This window comes from Carassius gibelio, chromosome A14, assembly GCF_023724105.1.
Source record: "Carassius gibelio isolate Cgi1373 ecotype wild population from Czech Republic chromosome A14, carGib1.2-hapl.c, whole genome shotgun sequence".
Taxonomy (NCBI): Eukaryota; Metazoa; Chordata; class Actinopteri; order Cypriniformes; family Cyprinidae; genus Carassius; species Carassius gibelio.
In genome coordinates this window covers 2,194,797-2,216,111 of record NC_068384.1, presented here as the reverse complement: position 1 = coordinate 2,216,111, position 21,315 = coordinate 2,194,797, and the positions used below count along the sequence as shown (strand labels likewise).

Here is a 21,315-nt window from a genome sequence, read left to right as displayed (position 1 = left end):
ACAGGTATGTGTTTATGCTAGATTAATTTTCTATTACATTAGAGTTTATCTAACATATATTATTTAACAACAAACAAAATAAAGGATATGTGACACTTATGCTTTAAAAAAAGTACTTATAAAAAAGTGTTCTAGTACCTGCAATACTCAATATGGTTGTTGTTACACAACAATTGCATGTATAGTTGACAAAGTGCTTTCAATCAGGACAGCCTGACATTAGTGACACAAGCAGAGCGACTCTTACATTTCAGAGGAGGCATATTCAGGAGCTTTCATCCTGGTGCCCTCCTTCAGTCGGCAGCAGAATTCCTCATCAATGTGTAAGCCAGGGTAAGGGGAGGCACCTGGGGAGAAGAAAGAGAATAATGGGGTTATCAAGACTTTTCCATGAAATAGAGATCTGGCCACTTCAAAGGGTCTGACAAGAAACTCACTAAACTGTGAAGTGGGTTGGGAACACAGAGAGATCAAGGGAAAGACCTCTGCACAATCAGCATCAGTGGGGCCTATCTGACTGTACTTCTGTGCAAAGCTGTTTTCTCCAGGAACACTCAGTTATTAAGACAGCGTGAATTTGGAGAAAAATATTTTCATTTACTTGACTTAAATCCTTTTAATAATAACCACTAAAATATGCAGATCATTACAACGGATCTTAGAAAAGGTCATTTCTTCACTAAACAATGATCTAAACCCCCCTCTGACATAGATTAGGTAGTCATTAAAAACAAATACATTAACAGCACTTGAAAAGAGTGCAGTAGATGTGGAGTGCCTAGAAAAACAGGAATAAGTAATTCAATTCCACAACACAAAACATGAGAGTGTACTTTGGGTGCAGTGCAAATGTTTCTCCCCTGGATACTATCAAGTAGCAATAATAATTTTTCTAAACTTTTCATGTTAGTCTATTTGACACCGACTTAAATCACTGAAGCTCAATGGTTGTGACAGCTAAGAGTCATCAGTTAAGATCCTATTCCTTCAATATCACTGATGGATTATTTATATTGTGTTTTCCTAAATGTTGCATTATTTTAACATGCAAAATGACGGCCTACTATTTTCCCACAAAGTTTATTGCGTTAAGTGTGAATATAGATCTGGGAGAATTTTACTGTTGATTCTAGTACATTCAACATGCATTTAAAAGCCAAATCTTTAAAAATGCATTAATATGAGGGTGAAAGTCTGAAACCACTTTAATAATGTAGAATGTTAGTCATTTAAAAAAAAAAGTAGTGCTTACTTAGTATTGTGAAAAACTTTGCATTGTTTTATGATGTTTGATGTTATTATGAAAAAGTTATAATGCAAAATTCTGTAAAAAAATGTTATTTCTACACTATTAATGGTTTCCCCTCCATAGAAATCACATTTGGGTTCCCTCTCCCTCGCCAGTCCCTGGTAATCGTCTTAAAGAAATTTATAATAATTTTTTTTTAAATACGGTGACATTAAAGTTGTTTGCTCATAGCCTTTAATGAGAAAGGTGCCAAAGTGACACTCTACAATAAACCATTAAAGGTTATAGTACATTTTCATTAAATGCTGCCTGCTAACTACATTTCCAGTTTGAAACATGATCAAATGGAAGATGATTTCTCCTGTTTTCCAACCTTTATTTAAGATCAAAAAACACACCATTGAAGTTCACAGATGTTGTTGCACTAGTGGAATGAAAATAGCTTTTTTTTTTCAAGCTGACAATGCAATCCTTTTAGTTCCCAAAGGAAATTTTAACAGCAGCTGACAGTTATTGCCCTCCACATCTGGAGGAGGTTGATAGCGCAGGGCACTTCATGAGCAGCCTGGTTTGTGCCAGGTGTCTTTGATTGAGTATCCTCATGTTCATTTTATTTCCATTTAAATGATGAAGCACAGCATGTGCTGAGATGCTTTCGTACTTCATGTGTTTAACTGTGAAATGGGTGCTGAATCCCGTCTGGGCTTTTTATGTTGGTGTAAAATGCAAAGAACCAGTAAAGCAAACAAACTAATTCTAAGAGATGTCTCTAAAGAAGAAAGGAAGGAAAAGCCAACAATTAGTTTCATGGAAAACATCAGAGCAGAAAACACTGTTCCAAGAACTGAATGCCTGAATTCATAAAAGCTTGAAATTATTACTTTGACCTTCGTTTCATAATCGAATCTCCCCAAAATATTAAATCAAGATTGTTTGTGTTAACAGTCAATATAAAATAAAACATTAGAGAGTATTGTAAACTCTTTTAATTACTACAAGTTCCTGGAGCATTGCAACAGTGCTGTGTGTGTCTCCAATGAATAGATAAATTAAAAGGAATGTGAGTTACGCTTTTAAGACAGTGATGGTATTTACCAAGAGAGAAGATCTCCCACATAAGCACTCCAAAAGACCACACATCACTCTGAGTGGTATAGAGCTTGTCAAATATTGCCTCTGGAGCCATCCACTTTAAGGGAAGTCTGGCCTAAAAAAGAGAAGCAGTCCATTTTACTCTCACCTGTAAAGGAACAACTCCCAATATTAAATTCAGTTCAACAAAGTGTAGCTTATAAAACGCTGTCTATTTGATTATATAATCTGTGTGACATCTTGGCTCACACTTGACCACAAGAAAACATCCTTTGACCAGAATAATATTATTAGGGCTTATAAAATGACTAACAGCACGCCAAAGACTCTTGGCATTAACAGAAACATTTGATCTTTTTCCAGATGAATATTCACAGTGTCTGTGGTTTATGGACTGTTATCATTTGTGTCCATCACACTAAGTAGTTTTGAAACACTGTGCACATTATACAGCCTGTCTGCAACATGTATCCACGATTGATATGAAGTAATTGGATAATCTTCCACACTTACGTCTCCTTTGCGGACATAATCTGGGTCCTTGTATACATCTCTTGCAAGTCCAAAATCGCAAATCTTTACTACGTTGTTTTCAGACAACAGGATGTTACGTGCGGCCAGATCGCGGTGAATACACTTGTAGAAGTAAAAGAGAGATCCTGTTACATTATGATCTACAAAACGTAATCTATCAGATTATTGTAATAGCAAGATATAATTGTACATTCTTTCTACTCTCAGTGTCTTGACCAGGGAAAGGGACTGTAGTGAAGATGCGTTTTGTGTCTTATTTGAACCATGTGTGGCATTACGCTGTCAGATGAAGCACATGATGAAAAGCTGTGATAATGTAAAACATATGGAACTGCTATCGGGGAACCTCTGACCTGAGATGAGATTAAACGATGTATGCTAAACCACATCTTAATGTGTGGCAATTAATCTAATCTGCTGGATGTGTGTGAATGGGCTGGATAAATAAAGTAATTTGATAAGTAATTATAATTAGTAGTTTTAGACAAGCTTCTCAAAGTGTTGCCAAAATACAGAGATTGATTACTAATGTAAAACATTAAGAGCCAGAAAATTATTTAAAAAAGGAAATTGGTATTATAATGGGCTGCCATTACAAACTAAGAATACAATGATTCATTGCAAGGGTGAGAGCTATTTGATATGAAATCCAGAGAAAGTGTGTTTCTTACTTTTCTTGAAGCCAAGAACTCCATGCCTTTAGCCACTTGAAAGCTGTAGCAAATCAAGTCTTCCAGAGTGAGAACTTTCTTATACAAATCCTCTTGCTCTGCAAGAAAAGGGTAAAAGGGTATTAGCTAAATCAAAACCATTGTTTTGTTATGCAAGTTTTGGAAGGCAAAAAAAAAAAAGAAACAGAATTTCCAAAAATCTGTTTTACTACACATCTGTGAAGTTTGGATCCTCTTTCAAACCCTTGATAAAGTTGTAATATTTTTGCTTTCATAATTTCACACATCCCATAGGGAGACAATGAAATGTGTCTTCTTTTTTTAGATGCAGACTGCGACGTGCACTTTGTCATTGATACTCAAGTGAGAGGCTTTTGGGTGGATCATCCACCTGAGTAAACAGTTTATCAAACCAGAAATAACCGGCATGGGACAGCACGACCCAATGTACAGTACCCACAGCAGACTAGCTCTGCACGCAGTGGGTGACAGTGGCTCGTACAAAATATCAGTTGCATTTATGAATGTCTGAGGAAGTCACCTATCAGACTGAAGGGGAAAAAACAATCAGTGTAGCCTTAAGAGCAGAGAGGGTGGGGTAGAGGTGAGGGGTTGAGAGGGAGGAGGGGAAAAGGGAAGGAAGACACTAGGTCGCTACCTTCCTCCTCTTCCTCCGAGTCACAGTAGCTCTTATCTTCAATGAAGCCGGAGCTGGTTGAACTTCCAGTGCTGGCCACGCTCTCCAACCTGTGCTTGATGAGCTCGCTCAGATCACACCCGGAGCTGGAATGCAGAGCCTTAGAGTCCTGAGACTGTGGATGTTATCAGCATACATTCTGGGTCAATATCATGTGTCATCATGTCAAATCACTGCTTAAATGAACAAGAGACTTTACTGCTTACTCTGTGAACCACAAAGTCACCCCTCCTACTTCTCAAGTAGTTGGAAAGATTTCCATACTTGCAGTATTCCACGATGATCATTAGCGGATCTGAGCGTACACCAAACAAAAATGTAAAAATAGAGAGGAAAAAGTTTCAGAAAATGTTACAAAGTTCTCATATCAGCATGGTTGAATTCTCTCTGTCAGCTTCCTCTAACCTCCGCGCTTTGTGCAGGCTCCGAGCAGATTGACCACGTTGAGATGATGACCGATGTGGATCAGAATCTTCAGTTCAGACATTAAAGCTCTCCACTCGTTATTTGTAGCTCCCGCTATTAAGTGGAGAGAAAAAACGAATTAATGGAGTGTCTTACATGATCGGAAAGGATTTTTGTTTGGAATTTTACGAAAATGTATGTTTTTGTGGCGATGGACTCAAGCATGATTTATAATTCAGGATAATCAAGGGGCTCACACAACTTGAACAGACAACCTAATGCACATCATAAATTATAGTGCGCAGATCCGGCGGCAACATTGTTATAAACTGTCATAAGGATTTGAACGAGAGAAACAGAAAGTGTTTTTTTTTCAGTTTCTCTGTAGTTTGCACATCATTCTAGGGAAATATGTGGTCAGGAACATTATCCTGGTGACCTTTTGAGGTCGTGAAGTCAGACTGTGGGCTGTTGTTTTAACACGTCAGGTTTCCTGTCTTTTAGACCCATCAAATTGACACAGGAGAGCTATGTTCGATGTAGACCAGTAATTCGTACAAGATTCATACCAAAGACACCACACAGTGACTTTTACTGAGAGGAATATTGGCGCTCCTTGTTTCAAAGTAGAAGAAGGTATGAAACCAGCATGAAGGACAGACCAATTTTTCTTTTGCATTTTAGATTTTTAGAGTTTTGGGTAATTAAAAAAAAACATACAAACAATGAAACACTGACAGCTTATCTAGCAGGGCCATATTATAAACTGGAAATAAAATGTGTGAAGACAGCACATTTAATAATTTGAAGGGATTTAAATGAAGGGAACTGCTTTTTATTAAGAGGTGACCTGTGGTGCATAGGGAGGCATCATTCTTACTAGAGTTCTATGTCTAATGCACAGGGATGACTGATGTAATAACATTAGTGGAAAAACACAAGTTGACAGATTTATCACCATCAAGAACAGACAAAACACCACCACCAGAGCGGCGCTCATCACTCTGCAAGAACGCACCATCACTAAACAAACAGAGTTTAACCACAAGAGGATACAGTCCTACTAGAACAAAATATCTGTTTTACTTGAAAGCATTACACAAATTCCCTGTGTTGTTTCAATATTGTTGTATTACAGCGGACATTTTGCAAGTAAGCAATAAAATAGCAAACACATTACGTAAAGCATGCTGGTTCTGGTTCGGTGTGATCTAAGAAACATCTGTTCAAGGGTCATTGAAAAAATGCTAAGTGAGTATTTGCACATTCAGTTCACGTACATAAGCTGTTGTCCAAGGTTTGCAACATGCAATATCCTAAAGAGCTGCCAATTATTTTCGTATGCACTCAAGAAACATGAACAAAAACCAAAAGATCCACTATGGGCTTCTGTTTTCAATATCTGATTTACATTTGCATTCAATATACTGGATCAGTGTGTATTCAACACTGCCATAACGCTGCATGTCAATTTAGATTTGTCTCTTTAGCTTTCAACTCAAACTGTAATTTGTAATTTGCTTTTGGATAACACTGACACATAGATCACAGATACCTTTCAGCATTTTCACTGCCACCGTTTTGCAAGTAGAAATCTTGTCTATGCCAAATGCAGAGGCCTCTACAACTTTTCCAAATGCTCCATGGCCCACAGTTTTACCTGTTAGGGAGAGAAAGAGAGAGAGAATCTGCATGAGCTAGCCATGTCCTGGGGCTCATAAATCAGGCAGGATGCCCTGTCAGAAAAGATGTGAGGCTGTAATTAAAACAGCCTGCCGAGGTTGTTACTGCTTTACTGACCCTCCACTGAGAATTCATGGAGCAGTTAAGACTGAATGACAGAATCGGCTTGCTGATGTATAATGGCATAACAACCCTGATGCCCACCGTTCTCAAACAATAGGCCTGAAGATTAAGGCAATCAAGGAGCAGAAAGAGCCAGTTGTGTTGAGCTGTGTATGGAAAGGTTTGTCTTTGTATTTTGATACTTTGATACTTTGTATCTCCTTACATGTTTAGTCCCACAAGAAAGAGACTTCAATATGAAATCAATCATTTTACATCAAATTCTTCCAAAATGACAGCAACTATCTAATGTGTGGCTATTTTATTCCCTTGCTCTCAGAGGTAAATCTGAAATGTTAATTAGTAAAAGTGAATGAAAAAGATCTTTGAACTCACCGAGTCTGAGGCGGTCTCTGGGAAACTCCCATTTGCTGCTGTCATAGGGCAGACGATCACACTGCTCATCAAGGGGCATCTGGTCAGGATCCATGATGATGGACAGGTACCCTGTCTTTAAATCTGCTGAACTTGGCTGGTAGAAATAAATAAATGTAAGTTTGTAAATAAATGTTTTTAAAAATAGAACAGGGTTCTGTAATTCTTCCTATGTAACTGCATGGCTGCTGGGTATGAGATCATTAAGAGATGTGAGAGAAGACCATGACTAAGTAACAAAAATAAAACAACAAATCAAGACCGCATGTTACATAAGCAGTAGTGTGCACTGTGCACTGTAGAATGTAACATTTTTAGAGTAAATATCGCAAAAGAATGGAGTGATGACAGAAATCACAGAAATAAATTATGTAAAATTTGTAAAATAAATAAAAATAGTAATAAGATATTTTAACTGTAAGAGTTTTTATACTGTAATCATAAGAGACTACTCCTACAGTAGTTCAGTTACAGTTTACATATAGTTATAGTCATGTCCTTACCTTTCTTAGTTTACGGATTAAGAGAATAAGCATTATCCAAAGAAATGTTGCTGCTGCTCCAGTAGACACTAAAATGATCACCTCAATATTTGGTTTACTCTCTTCTCCTGAATGCGGAAACAACATGTTTTCAGTTAAAGAACCATGTGTACCATATTCATCACAGTGATTTTGTCTAATAAATATTAAACAACACATTGCTTTTGTCTAACAAATTTTATCTGCACATGTTTTTAATAATATTCCTACATGTAGTCACATACCAAGTATACCAAATACAAAACCACATTTCACAATGTAAACTGGATCATGCCATACTTTCTGCCTTTGCACTACAGTAAATTTGATTCTGATCTGACCTACACAGTTTGTCACAACACACTCTGCTCTCTTTAAGTTAATGTGTTTGGCTTGGGTTTGTTAAATCAAGTCAAGCCAGTTTTTTGTGTAACTGAATTTCACTACTGAGATGAGTGTTGCAGTTGGCTTTGAGGGGTGCAGGCACAAGAACTTTTTTTTGGAAAGGTCCTTTTGAAATTCAAACTCTCTTCTTCTTTAAAGACATTTCTCATTGGTCATTACTGAATATCCTTAAAGACTATGAAGAAGTCAACTCCCTTGTGAGAGGACCCTGACTTTATCTCCCCCATCATAAAATAATTTTATGGGAATTTTAGGAATTTGCATGGTATTCCTGGCAGCCTTAGTCCGTCATTCTCATTCAATAGTTATTTAAAGTTTGGGCAAAAAAGGCTATTTACTATATGTGTCTGATCTATTGAAGATAAAATAAAATAAGACATTAAAAAGCAGGATGGAAAGTCAACATGATGCATTTATTGCGTGCTTTTTATGCATAATCTGAAACCTGAAACTACGCTATATATGTACTGTTGAAAGAGATTGTTCTTGGCCCACACTACACACAGAGCTGTACACTGCAATGCCAGGAATGTGAAATTTGCAGTTATTTCCTGTTTCATCACTCCTAATTGGAAGCACGTTGTTGGCGAATGGCGGCAGTGATGGCTGACCTGAAACATTACAATAGGAACCAGACTTAAGGCCAGGCCTCCAGAGAGCTGGCAAAATGATTGTTTATTCACAGCAATATATGTCCCACCAGAGAAGACAGCTGTTATTACTATTTCATCCCTCTGACCAGCATTCCTGTGCATAAAGTCATCTTCACCTTTTGCATAGCAAAGCATATTCTCTGGGGTTTTCAGCTCTGTTCTGGAGACATGCCACTTGACATCCACCATTTTATCCATCTTCATTTTTAGTGCACAGTTCTAATTTTTCTCGTCTCGTCTGATATTGATTCCAGCTCATTTTTTCCTCATCATTCTAATCTAGGTAACTCTGAAGACTCTGATAGCTGACACACTCTTCATTATGTAATGAGCCTCTAATTTCAAACACATTTGAACCCGGTCAGCTACATAATAAAGTGATTCGATACAAAACCATGATTGGCATACCAGTACCACAGTCCATTCCAAAGTATGTAAGCAGAAGCAGAACAGGGAGGGGAGTTACAAGACTTTGCCTGGAGTGAGGAGCTTTTTATGGCAAAATTGTTTCAATACTACTAAATCATAAGCATGTTTACTGTCCAGAATTCAGTCACAAATCTGCCAAAATTCACCATGTGATAAAAAAGTGTTAATAGACTACATAAAAAGATGGAATTTGTGAAATATAAAAAATAAAATTTGTTCTGTGAAAATATATGTGTTTATGTGTGTTTGCGTATGTGTATGTGTGTGTGTGTGTGTGTGTGTGTGTGTGGCGTGTGTGATTGTGTGCGTGTATATATATATATATATATATATATATATATATATATATATATATATATATATATATATATATATATATATATATATATATATATATATATATATACATATATATAAAAACACACACTCACACAAACATTTAGGAAGTAAAAAGCACGACAGTACCACACTGATATTTTGGACATGTGTGGTAGAATCAAATGAATAAAATAAAATAAAATCAATAAAGACAAATTGCCACAGATTTTAGTGGAATTATAAAAAAAGTAGAATTTTTACTTTAGGTAAATAAAAAATGGTCCACTTACTATGCACTAAGAAGGGGATTCTCATAGTCTGGTTCCCAAGTTCATTCTTTGCTGTACAGTAGTAGAATCCAGACACATTAGCTTTTTCCACCACCAGAGTGCTTACAGTCTAAAGAAATGGATAAAGATCATTAGGAATGTAAATCCGTAATTTGAGAAAATAACACAATGCTCTTTTAACAGGAATAACACAATAACATGTATCTCAGTACCTACAATTTATGATATTAAACTTTGAGGCATTTATTATCTACAAGTAGATGGGTCACAACTGGACCTTTTTACACTGAGCCTCACGTGCTTCGTAGACTACATCTGCAGTGTTGAGCCAAAAACAGCACAGAGAGCACAGCAAAGAAGGTGTGCCTGTGTTCCCTGTCATTTCCTGATACACATTTAAAAATGCCAGACTTAACCCAGTCACCATTCAAATGGAACTCATTAATAGCCTATGCAGACATACTAATAATAATGCAGATTTTTGGCAAAATACCAGATTCCGGAGCTCTTTTTTCAGTTTCAAACAACATCTGTTTTTCTGGCCGTCACGTCAAAGGTATAAAACACTCTGGGTGTATTTCTGGAGCAATGTACTCATTCTTCAGCTTACTTACTGGGGTTCACAGACTGTTTATAATACGTATTTGAAATGTAAGAAGCATGACTTTGGCTCTGAACAACAGGTATTTAATTTTTTTCCCCCGTTTTAGTTTGTAAAGATGCAGAACAGACATATTTAATGCAAAATAATTTTTGCAAAGGTTAGGATTTCTTTTGTAGCCAACATTACCATGCTGGACAGACAGAGATGAGATGTGGAGCTCATTTAATGTAAATCTGTGGACTTGTTACATGTAGCTGATTTTTATTGGCACACTGCACTAAAATATACCTGAAAAACAAGGCTCTCTGTTGTTTTTAAATTAACTGTCATACTTTTCAGTGTAAGCAAACCTCTTTGCCCATGCTAATTAATCTCATCATAGATAGTACAATATTCACAAACTGGATAAACTCAATGTCAAATTTCCTGAGTGACATTTAGCATTTCTCTCAGTCTAAAGGTGTAGCCAGAAATTCAGAGTGACCTTCCTATTTAGTCTTTTAGCTGCTGTGACGGCCCTTTCTTATTCTCTGTTTACAAGGCACCATACAGTAGATGAACTCTTACCAGGCTGTTATTCACTGTGCTGGGAAATTTATATGAGGTGACAGAAAGGAATTCACCCTAAACAAATCCCACCCTGTTAAATGGGGCCTTGTTATCACTGACCGCTGTGCTTCATCCCTGCAAAGCATCATATATTTGTCACAAAAGCCTTTAAATACAGCTAAGCTAAAAAATTACACCTACTCCATGGTGAGAACGAACCTCCTAGCACAAGGGAGGGCAGGCATGATTGGTTTTAGATGACATGAATATACGGTGTAACATAAATCTTGCTGTAAGGAAAATCTAGCTGTAAGCTTATATTTTTGGTGGTGACTAAACATCATTCAACAGGCTTGCAGTTGAATACATGCTTGACCTGGTAGGTTACAGCAGCTCCACGCACAGTCACACTGAACTGTAGAAAGATAATTCTACAAATGAAATGAAAACCTTTGCTTTATTAAGTTTTGGGTGAGTGGTTTTGGTAATAAGGCCTCTTGGGATGTTCTCCAAAATATCTGCAGCGTTCACTGTAACATTTGGCAGCACAAACAAAGAATAACAGAGTGACAGACATAAGATATCGATCTAAGCAAACAACAATGGATACTGTGGAACACATAAGTTGAGTGCCCTGTACATAGATAGCATTGGAAGTCATCGCATGTATTTGAAAACAGGCCTGAAACAATCAACATTCAGTGCATGAAAAGTCCTGGGAGAAAGTTCTGTTTATGAGGATTTTACTGGCTTCAGTTCGCTCAGTAAGATGGACTGATATATCAGTATAAAGTCAAAGCAGCAGCTGCCCTGTTAACTGGCCTCTGTTCTCCACTGAAGGTGACTGAAGCGTAACATAATTCACAGTAGAGCTAAATGAGCCTCAGCTATCAGTTTCATTAGGGGAGAACACACACATAGTCACTCACATGCACTCACACTGAATGTCATTCTTCACTAATCTATTTATACTTCAGCCATATAAGACTACTGAAGTGGACTGCGCTGTTTAGAAACATAATGCAGATTGATGCTTTTTTGTGGTTTATTATATTGAGACTTATTTTCTCAAAATGCATTCTAAAGGGACAATTTGGTGATGTGAATGTTCAATAGACTCAGTGAGTTTTAAATGAAAGACAGATGTATGTTGTACATCAGATTTGGTTTCTTCCCTTTCACCTTGGAAATCAGTTTTTTTATGAGCACATAAATTGCAGTATTTTGAGGTAAATTACTTCGGACCGAAATGAAGCTGAAAGTATCATTAATCTGGATGAGCAACCCAGTTTCAGCATTATGTGACTTGCAGACATTTAAACTAATTAATTTCCACTTAATTGTTCCATTTTGTCAGATTGCATATATTTAACTATCAAGTCTTTTACATTTTTAAAGGTACACTAGTATTTTTTTATGTAAGCAGTATGACAGTCATCAACACAGTATGACTGACTGTGGATATAGCGTCATGCAAAATTTTCATTAACCAATAACACTGAAGCAAAGCAGCATTTTCAGTTAGCCACTATGAAAGCAATAACATGAGTTATTAACAAGATAAAAATAATTTACATGTTGTCTGGTCATGTCATCTCAACATCCAATGACGAAACCTGCTCCATGTAAAATACAATAAACAGCTTCTTTTTTTTTCACGTGAATGCTCATAATTTTAAAACATTTTTCAAAAAATATACAAATTTCTTTATGCATAAAACTTAATTAAGGGTACAAAAAGAAGTGCATCTTTGAAGTAAAAAAAAATATTACAAATAAATAACAAAATTGCACATACTGTAATACATACCTTATTTTTACTGTTCAATAATTCAACCTTGCTGGTGACATCCTTAATCAGATTATGAGGATAATGGTTGTGTGACTCTCCAACAGGAAGAGGGTCAGTGTATGGTTTGCACCTATCAGCCAAAAACACACACATTTACAGAAATCATAATTGTTGAACAATCATCTGTAATAAGAAATCATATTTCTGATACAATAACGATGGATACTGCTCTGGAGTTTACGGAGGACGTTTTGCCTTTTTACATCAAAGCAGGATGTACACAAAGAAATACAAAGGTATACAGCAAAAATATTTCAGAGAATGCCCTCTACTTTCAGTGAGAAACAGGTCTTCCCTTAAAAAAAAAGAAGAGGAAACTGCTGGGCAAATTAACTTTTTTTAACAAATGTTTTTCAGATACGTTTATCTTCTGCTGTTGAACATAACGTATCATGGAATACGATGAATGTTTTTTAAAATTTATTTTCAGAATGTGAGCACCATATATCAATTCATGTGTTTTATGCCTTGAACCCGCAGGGGACCAAAGACCTATTTTGCATCGATCTGAGTGGAGGAACAATCGGATTAATGAGAGTCGGGGTCGGAGAGGAAACCACAGCATGACAGGAAGGGCTGAGTCTTGTGTCACTGTTCAAAGGAAACACCCCCAGTCTCTGGTTAGCTGAGATAAGGCTGATCCCAGACCTTCATGGTCAACATGGGACAGCTGATAACTTCTCAGCGCCCCTTGATTAAGAAGACCTCTGAGAGATCACTTTCATGAACCCAATAATGAGATCTCTAAAATGGGACCCTTCCAACAAAACACTGATTTTATGGACACTTAATGGCACATCACAACTAAAATATGATCATGTAGGGCATTCACTCCCACAACTCCCAAATCTGGCAGTGTGAACGTAGCTACTTTTTCTTTTGGTCACTTCTCAAGAAATAAATTCATTCTACTGAAAATAAAGAATTGTTCTGTATTTCCTTCCAACTAGGGCACTGCAATTACCCTTCAATGTACCTCTCTCATTAGATGTTTAAAATCAGGACTTCTCACCATCTATATTATGAGCTCTTATGTTTACTGTCATCTCTGATTGTATTTAAAACAGCCAAAATGGTATTTTTGTAAAATTGGCAGTACTCCTTAACAAATAATTACTCTCAATTACGACAAAACCTTGTCATGACACACCAACTAAGTTTAGGGGACATTCGTAGCATCAATAAAGGTTCACTAAAAGGCTGGTATTTACACTGCAATACTCTTGCTTTCAGCACAATGCAAGCTTGGGGAATGAGAATAATAAATCATCCTTCATTTACAGAGCCAGAGACTACAAAATGCAGTTTTGGGGCTATTTTTCATCAATAAGCATACTTTATTTTGGCCTGATATCAAGGAAACAGATGCAGTTCATTTGAATAATGAGAGCTGTGGGTAAAGGCAAACATCCATCATTGATATTAACACCTCACCAAGAAAAAAAATCTCCCAAACAAGAGAATGACAACTGATTTTTTTGTGTGTATTATTGACTTACTCTGTAAGATGAGGTCTGGGGTCACAAGGTTCCCAAAACCAGGTAATGTTTGGCATGGGAACACCAAATGCAGTGCAGCTGAGCTGGTGCCCCTCATTATATTTGTAAGTTTGTAGGCCACCTGGAGCCACATCCTCCTCAAAGATATTTGGCTTCACTGTGTGCATGTGGACATACAGATCATCAGTCATTTAAATGGTCAGTCCGAGAAAAGAATACAGATCATTTGAAGATCATTGGCTAACACTAAAAAACTTTCACCTCATAACTCCAATATGGAAGAATAAGAATATGCAGGTTTATATGAACTTCAATACAGAGAAAATGGGCAGCAATATTGCCTATATAGATCTCATTGAAGTGCATATATGCACCTCCATCCCCATGATGGAGAAAATGTTTAAAGCATGTTTGAAGATTAAGCATCAGGCAGATTTCACCATTTGATGAATGATCCCCAAAAATAATTCTCTCTAAAAATCTCTTAATTCTCTTTCTATTGTTTTTGACCTTGGTTTTGCTTTTGGGTCTGTAATGTCATATACTTTGTTTCAGGTTGAGGACAGAGAAGCATTAATATAAAGATTTTATATTAGAGCAGAGGGGGTAATCATACTTGTATACATTGTGGGATGGAAGGTTTCCAAAAATGCAGCATAAATCCGGTCAGCACATTATTAAAATCTCAGTTTTGAAAGCAAATTCCAAAGCTTTTTGAGAAGAGCATTTCAATTCATCAGCTTATTTTGCTTTCTCCCTAACACATAATATTTTCATAAGAATCTGTTTGGCTTTATGTACTTGTAATTAAAATGCAACTAAAACTGTTTTATTTTGTTCTGTTAGCTATTTATACTAGTGTTTTGTCTTAAGTTGTGGCAGCCTTATTTGGTCCAGTACTGCATGCAACAGAGAAAACTCTGATCATAATCATGTGCAGTCCATACAGGTTTCTGCATTACCTCTGACTTCCAGCTTGTAGCTGAGGTTTCTGTAGAGACCCTTCTCCAGGTTCGACAGAGCGATAGTGAAAATCCCAGCATCCTTCTGCATCACTTGTTTTATGGTGAGGTTGTAGCCGGCTGTCTCATAACATGTGGAATTTTCTGAAATGGCAACTCCATCTTTGTACCTGTACAAATAGGCAGCAGAAAAAAATAAGACCCAGTCAATACAATAATCATACAATAAATTCAATATTAGTGGAATACTTTTAGTTGGTTACTACACATCAAATTCCTCTCATGGCATCCAAGTCACATATCTTTATTTATTTATTTATTTTATTTTTTTAATGAAAAGCATGAATTTACCACAACACTCTGTCTGGTGCGGGCAAGGCATTGACCCGTGGCTCAAACTGCACCTTTCTATCCTCTACAGTAGAGATAAAGTTGCGTTTATCATGGGTCACATTAAGGAATGGATGCTCTGTAGAGACAAACAGAAAGAAATGTATTAAACTTTTTTATAAAAGCACGTACAAAAGTGTGTTAGGTAGTGGCATAACATCACATCCTTACTGTATATAGTAACTATAGTTGAAACTTCAATCCTTTTCTCTTCATTTGATGATATGCACACATAAGTGCCTTTGTCCTCCATTGTCACATTAGGCACGATTAATGTGTTAGTCATCATGATGACTTTGCCAGGTTGGTCCCTTGTCTTGTTATAATGGTGAGCGCGATTGATCTAAAAGCATAGACAGGAAGTTCAGAGGATATCAGTCAGGCAAGCTTCACATGTGTACTCATCTAGCAATCTAATACAGCACGTCTTAAGGTAAAACTCCAGCATCTTTAGCATCTTATCATCTCCTGATAACTCACCCGACTCTTAGGGAACTGCCACTCAAAGTCAATTCTGCCGTTGTAAGTGGTCTCTGCAGAGCAGCCGAGGACCAGGGTGTCACCGACCAATAATTTTGGTCGTTCTGGTTCGATGGCAGTGTTTTTCAGCTCCAACGCTAGGCACAGAGAACACGAGGCACCAGCATGAATTCAGATTATGTCATGATGAAAAGCTTTTGTAATTTTCAATGACAGGTTTCAAAAGGTAATTGGGTACGGTAACTGCGATTTTCTCCTTAATCAAAATTACTCACTTTGCCTTATGAGGATGTAGTCCAGTGAAAATGTTTTGTTATCCACACTGGTCGTACATATAATCAGTAGGTAGCTGTCTTCAGGTTTCAAGGGAATCTTGAATCCTCTCTTTGGATCCCACTCCACCTCACTTTTTACAAGATCTGACATAGGATTCATCTGAAGAGCAAGAGGAGAGAATTTCTTAAGCTTCCTTTAAATATAAGTGATGGTTCTTTCAGTGAAGAAGAAAAGTTTTGTGAAGCTTTTACAGCCCATGATTAGTAGCCCATCCAGTAATGAGCAAGACCTGTCTGTGAGGAACTGATCATAGTTGATTTGTATACTCCATTTCACTTCTTTTGTTTGTTCGAAGTCAAAGTGCCCTGCTAGGAAACAAGGGAAGGAAGGAAACAGGAAAGACTGCCAAGGATCTTCCAATGGCAGAAAGGTCACATAACTATCTGTGCCATCTGGCCTAGAAGTGTTTATCCATAGCAAAAACTGTGAGAAATTACCATAGACCCACTACATGGCCATTGGGGATAAAACACTATGATTTAAGCTGTTTGCTGCCAGTGCAGTTTGAAGGATTAAAGCTACTGCTTTCACATATTATGTAAGAAGCCTCTTGCTAGTATACATAAAATAAAATGTAAATGAAATAAAAACATTTTTGGTGAACTGGACCAGTTTTTTTTCCATAACCTAGTCTTCATGGACATGATTTGTAAAAAAGGTATTTTATTTATAGACTGAGTTTCTATTTTGAGTGAAAACAACAGTATAACACTACCTTCCTGTTCTCACAGGAAGCAGACAGAGTGGCTCCTTAGGCCTCCTTGAGCTTCCCTGAGCTATGGCAAACTGTCTCTATCTGAATACAAATGCTCAGGGCTTTGATGGGTATGAGAAACTCCATGGTCCAAGGCATTCTTCAATGTCAGTCCATACAAAACACATCCTCTTTTTTCATATTCAAGGCTTCTGGGGCATGGAAAGCAGGTAAACTTTCACCTCCATTCTATACAGCCTAAAATTATATGTGAATATTTTTACATTCAGTGGGTTCAAAAACGAACATAGAAAATACTCACAGTCTCAAGGATAACACTTTGATTTGGGGATGTTGTTCTGCATGGGACCACGAGAAAAGGTTCGTTCCGATATGCAAAAAGCAGGTTTGGTGAATTGTTAGCCTCCACAAACGGATGATTGTGATCTGTGGTTTAAAATCAAGCACGAAATAATACAGTTAACAAAAATAATAACAGTTTGTTTAGCACAAATCTAATTTACTGACCACAAACAGAATAATTCATTAAATCACTTATGAATTGAAATGGCATTTTTAAAAGTATTTAATCTTATATCAGTGAATTCTTCGAATACATGCCTAGACATCCATCCTAGAGGAGCAATTAAATATCCCAGATAAAGTCAGATCATTTTTCTCTTTAAACAGCAAACTGCCACACAGGCTGCTGGATAAAGAAACAGAAACAGCTTGGCAGGAAGGGATGTTACTGTACAGCTCTGCTGTGAAATTGGTGTGATTAAACAAACAAGATCTTCTGTGTGCTGGCAGTGTTCATGTAATAAAATACATTTTTTAAACAAACTTATCTCGCATAAACAGTGGAATAACATAGTGAGATGAGCCAGGGGACTATCAGGTTCTAAATTGGCTGTATATGCAGCAGTCTGCAGTGGATGAAGTCTGCTAAACAAACAGTTGGTGAGCCAGAGACTTGGTGAGCTTTGCTGTCATTTTCACAGCTAAAGTTATCACTGTCTTTTGCTATAGATAAACTGTAGATCAGCTCTTTGGGATATACACTAGCACCATTCAAAAGTTTAGCGTTGATGAGATTTTTAAGGCTGACATTCAAAAAAGTCTATGCCATTGCACTTGCTTAAAATGTTAACAGCTTACACAGTTGTCGGGAGACACAGGGAGAGTCTAAGCAGAAGCCCAAACAGGAAATTATCAAAGACCAGGTTTCTAGAACAACTGAACTCTGTTTCCATCTCTAAAGACATCCAGCTTAATAGCCTTGCTTTAAGCCTTGTTTTTGTGTCACTGATTTTCTATTTCCTAGTCTTATGACAGCTGAGTTCTGTCTTGCAGATATGGTCCGGTTGTGTGCAGTCATAGCTGCATAGTAACTAGCTCCACTGCCTGGCTCACAGGTTTATGGGTTTATTGTAATTTCAGTGAGGTGATTACTTCATTTCTTTTATGTTCTGTAAGCTTTATGTAAATATATATAGTATATATTACTAAACTCATTTTTTTACAATCTCTGGCTCTATGCTTAAAACATTAGTAAGTATTCTTATTATATTACCTTCAACGAAAACATATGTTGACACCTCATGATCCATAGACTTTTGGTGACCGCTGCATGTGTATAAGCCAGTGTCGTTGTACATCAGGTTTTGTATAACCAGCTTGCTGCAGTGCTTGTGCATTCTCTCCTCGCATGGCTCAATCCGTACCGATGACACATTTCTGTTAGCCAGTCTCCACTGCAGGGATGTTGATCCTCTAAAGAAAGTCATGCCAAATAAACAGAGCATTAGAAGCTATTTTAAAGTCAAGTAGGCATATGCACGATTAAATAATCATTGCACAGAGTATCTGTCACTACACCATTTCATTTTTAGCTATTCATGATAATATAACCGAACTTAAAAACAAAATCAGGAAAATTATACCACCAACCACATACAAACACATTCTGCAGCCTCTTTTAGTTTCCTCTGACATTACAAACATAATCATAAAATTATTTTAATTATGGACAATCAGACATATCTCACATACTGCTGCTGCCTCTAGACTGATGGGTCATGCAACTTCAACCTCAAATCTTTGTCCAAAGCCAAAGACAGTATCAGTTTCTGGCTCACACGGCCTTCTAGGAAGCATTACATTAGTTAAGCTTCTTCGGGGTCAGCATTCCTGGCATTACTGCAATAGCATGCAATGCTCTCTCAGAGTTCAGATGTGCATGTTTCAGAAGCCCCTGTCCCCCTTCTCTTTCCACTACATTTGGATGAGATAGCTATTTTGGGACTATACTGCCTTGTGAGAGCCTCTCTCTATCTGAATAATGGAATGGTTATTGGTATAATATCAATAAAATGAACATATTTTAGATTTAGTGTTTGTGTGAGATGGGACAGCTGATGGGCACAGTACCTGCAGGTGAGTGTGAGTGTGTCACCAACACGCTGTAGGTGTGTGTCTCCGGCAGGAATCAGCTGTGGATCAGGCAGAAGAGATCCCTCTACCAACCCTACAGAAAACACAATATAACACAACACAAACTCAGTGACACACTAACATCACAAGTACAAAAGCATCACAAATGCCACAGTGTGGTCAAACTAACAGCCCCAGATACGGTAACAAAAAGTTCTAAGTTTCAACTTTTTGTTCAAGTATACAAGATGTGCTTTACAGTGCTTTCTGAAGAATTGTAGGCACAATAAAAAAACTGTGGTTAAGCGAACCACAAATGGAACACTCAACTTTTTGAGAACATTCCAGTGTGATTTGGAGACTTTGATTCAGAATGTTATGCAAAAGCCTTTCCGCTCCCATGTGGAACTCCAGAACCCACTACAGTGCAGTCTACTCTGTCCTGGACAGGTTTAAGCTAGTGGAAAAAAGTGCATTTGAGCATGTATATACATTTTAGATCAGAGGAGGGAGACCAGAGGTACAGCTGTGCCCCCCATGGAGGGGTCACCTCTGTCAGCATGTGTGTGAGAGAACAAGGCAGACCCAGATGAATCAGATGTCCTTAAACACATCCTTCACATCAGTCAGTCCTATTTTCTGCCCTTGCATAATTTTGTACTTTTATACATTGATGAAGAGCTTCATTTAACTCAGATCTCTTGAGATCTGTTCTGTGTGCTATTATTATAGTGAAGGTTCACTGCTGGTCTAGGGCCAGGTAAAGCTGATGATAGGAGCCATAGTACGCTCAGGACAGGAAGCAGTATCATTCCCTCTGCTGCCCAGGACGGGTGACATTGGTCACATAAGTGATTTCCTTCTTTTGAACTTACTCTCTGAACGCTTTCTGTTGTGGCATTGTCATGCAGGTTATTTGTGTTGCCAGGCAAAAACGGTATTGTTTTCAATTTATTTGTTATAAGAGCAGCCTTCTGGGAAATCTCCCCATTGCGAAAAATACAATTGAATACAATCTTAGATCAGCATGAACTTTCATTCTGGTCCACACTGGTTTTTGTTGATCTAACTAATGGACCAGTACTGCAGTGCTGATTACCAGTTTTTTAGTATTAAAAGCACAGTGCTAATGCATGAGACACTAAAAAAGCAGCAGCAGGTGCAAGGATGAAAGACGACCATCTAGTACACATTCACATAAAAAAGGCAATTCAAAAGTAGTTAAGTGGAATGTAAAACATATATTGGGTGGACATGTTCACTTTTTCGTTATTTTTCTATGTGTTTGCTCATAGACATCCTCACTTTTCCAGAGCCTCTTGCATGTGCATCTCATTCTTCTCAAGTCACCATCTCAAGTTAAAATAAGTGTGAAAACCCCATAATAGTTTTGGTAACTATTTGAGTAAGAAACTCATCTAGAACAGTCAGATCTTAACTTAAGATTTAAGATTGGAAGGTTCTATAGTATGGCATCTGTGTCCAATACGCAAGCTAAAAAGGATCATTGTCAGGACGATAACAGCATTACACAATGTTCATTTTCTTCTCATCAATACCCATATTACTTTCTCTCTCTCTCTCTCTCTCTATCTGATAAAACATACTTACTAATAAATACTGACTGGCATGTTCTAATACTCATGCAGTTTTTCCCTCACATGGCTTAAAGTCACAGCTGCATTCACAGAATTAATTTACTACACCAACACTGCCACTTACTATGAAATTCATCTCAGTATGCTTCAACGTCATTGTTATTTCACAGTCTAAGGTTAGTCATGAGGAAGGGATGTAACCGGAGCTTTTTACACAAAGTACACACCTCTATCAGATTGATATACCCTCTGCCTAGAGGAGACAAAACCAGACATAACCACAGCTGTACTAGTCAAAAAAAATACACCTTTGGTGACTGCATTATTGCTCTAGAAAGCTGTTCTGTAGATATTTAGACAGACAAAAAATAAAACACATATCAAAAATGTCTTTGCTGTGATGTTGATGACTTGAATCACAAAAAAGCCCC

The 21,315-nt window shown here is 37.3% G+C and overlaps 1 protein-coding gene across 1 annotated transcript in view; it reads right to left on the bottom strand.

Moving 5' to 3' along the window:
- The window catches only part of LOC128027223 (vascular endothelial growth factor receptor kdr-like), a 36,687-nt gene that overhangs the window by 7,423 nt on the left and 7,949 nt on the right, over positions 1–21,315 (bottom strand). Inside the window, exons 2-22 of the mRNA XM_052614603.1 lie at positions 19,284–19,380; positions 18,427–18,626; positions 17,173–17,297; positions 16,096–16,255; positions 15,821–15,957; positions 15,512–15,683; positions 15,302–15,419; positions 14,951–15,120; positions 13,989–14,145; positions 12,448–12,559; positions 9,485–9,593; positions 7,372–7,478; positions 6,830–6,965; positions 6,204–6,308; positions 4,649–4,762; positions 4,450–4,538; positions 4,205–4,358; positions 3,547–3,644; positions 2,855–2,977; positions 2,345–2,456; positions 248–347 (exon numbers count right to left, since the gene is read on the bottom strand). Coding sequence (XP_052470563.1) covers positions 248–347; positions 2,345–2,456; positions 2,855–2,977; positions 3,547–3,644; positions 4,205–4,358; positions 4,450–4,538; positions 4,649–4,762; positions 6,204–6,308; positions 6,830–6,965; positions 7,372–7,478; positions 9,485–9,593; positions 12,448–12,559; positions 13,989–14,145; positions 14,951–15,120; positions 15,302–15,419; positions 15,512–15,683; positions 15,821–15,957; positions 16,096–16,255; positions 17,173–17,297; positions 18,427–18,626; positions 19,284–19,380 — 2,695 coding nt within the window. The remainder of the gene's footprint in view (positions 1–247; positions 348–2,344; positions 2,457–2,854; positions 2,978–3,546; positions 3,645–4,204; positions 4,359–4,449; positions 4,539–4,648; positions 4,763–6,203; positions 6,309–6,829; positions 6,966–7,371; positions 7,479–9,484; positions 9,594–12,447; positions 12,560–13,988; positions 14,146–14,950; positions 15,121–15,301; positions 15,420–15,511; positions 15,684–15,820; positions 15,958–16,095; positions 16,256–17,172; positions 17,298–18,426; positions 18,627–19,283; positions 19,381–21,315) is intronic.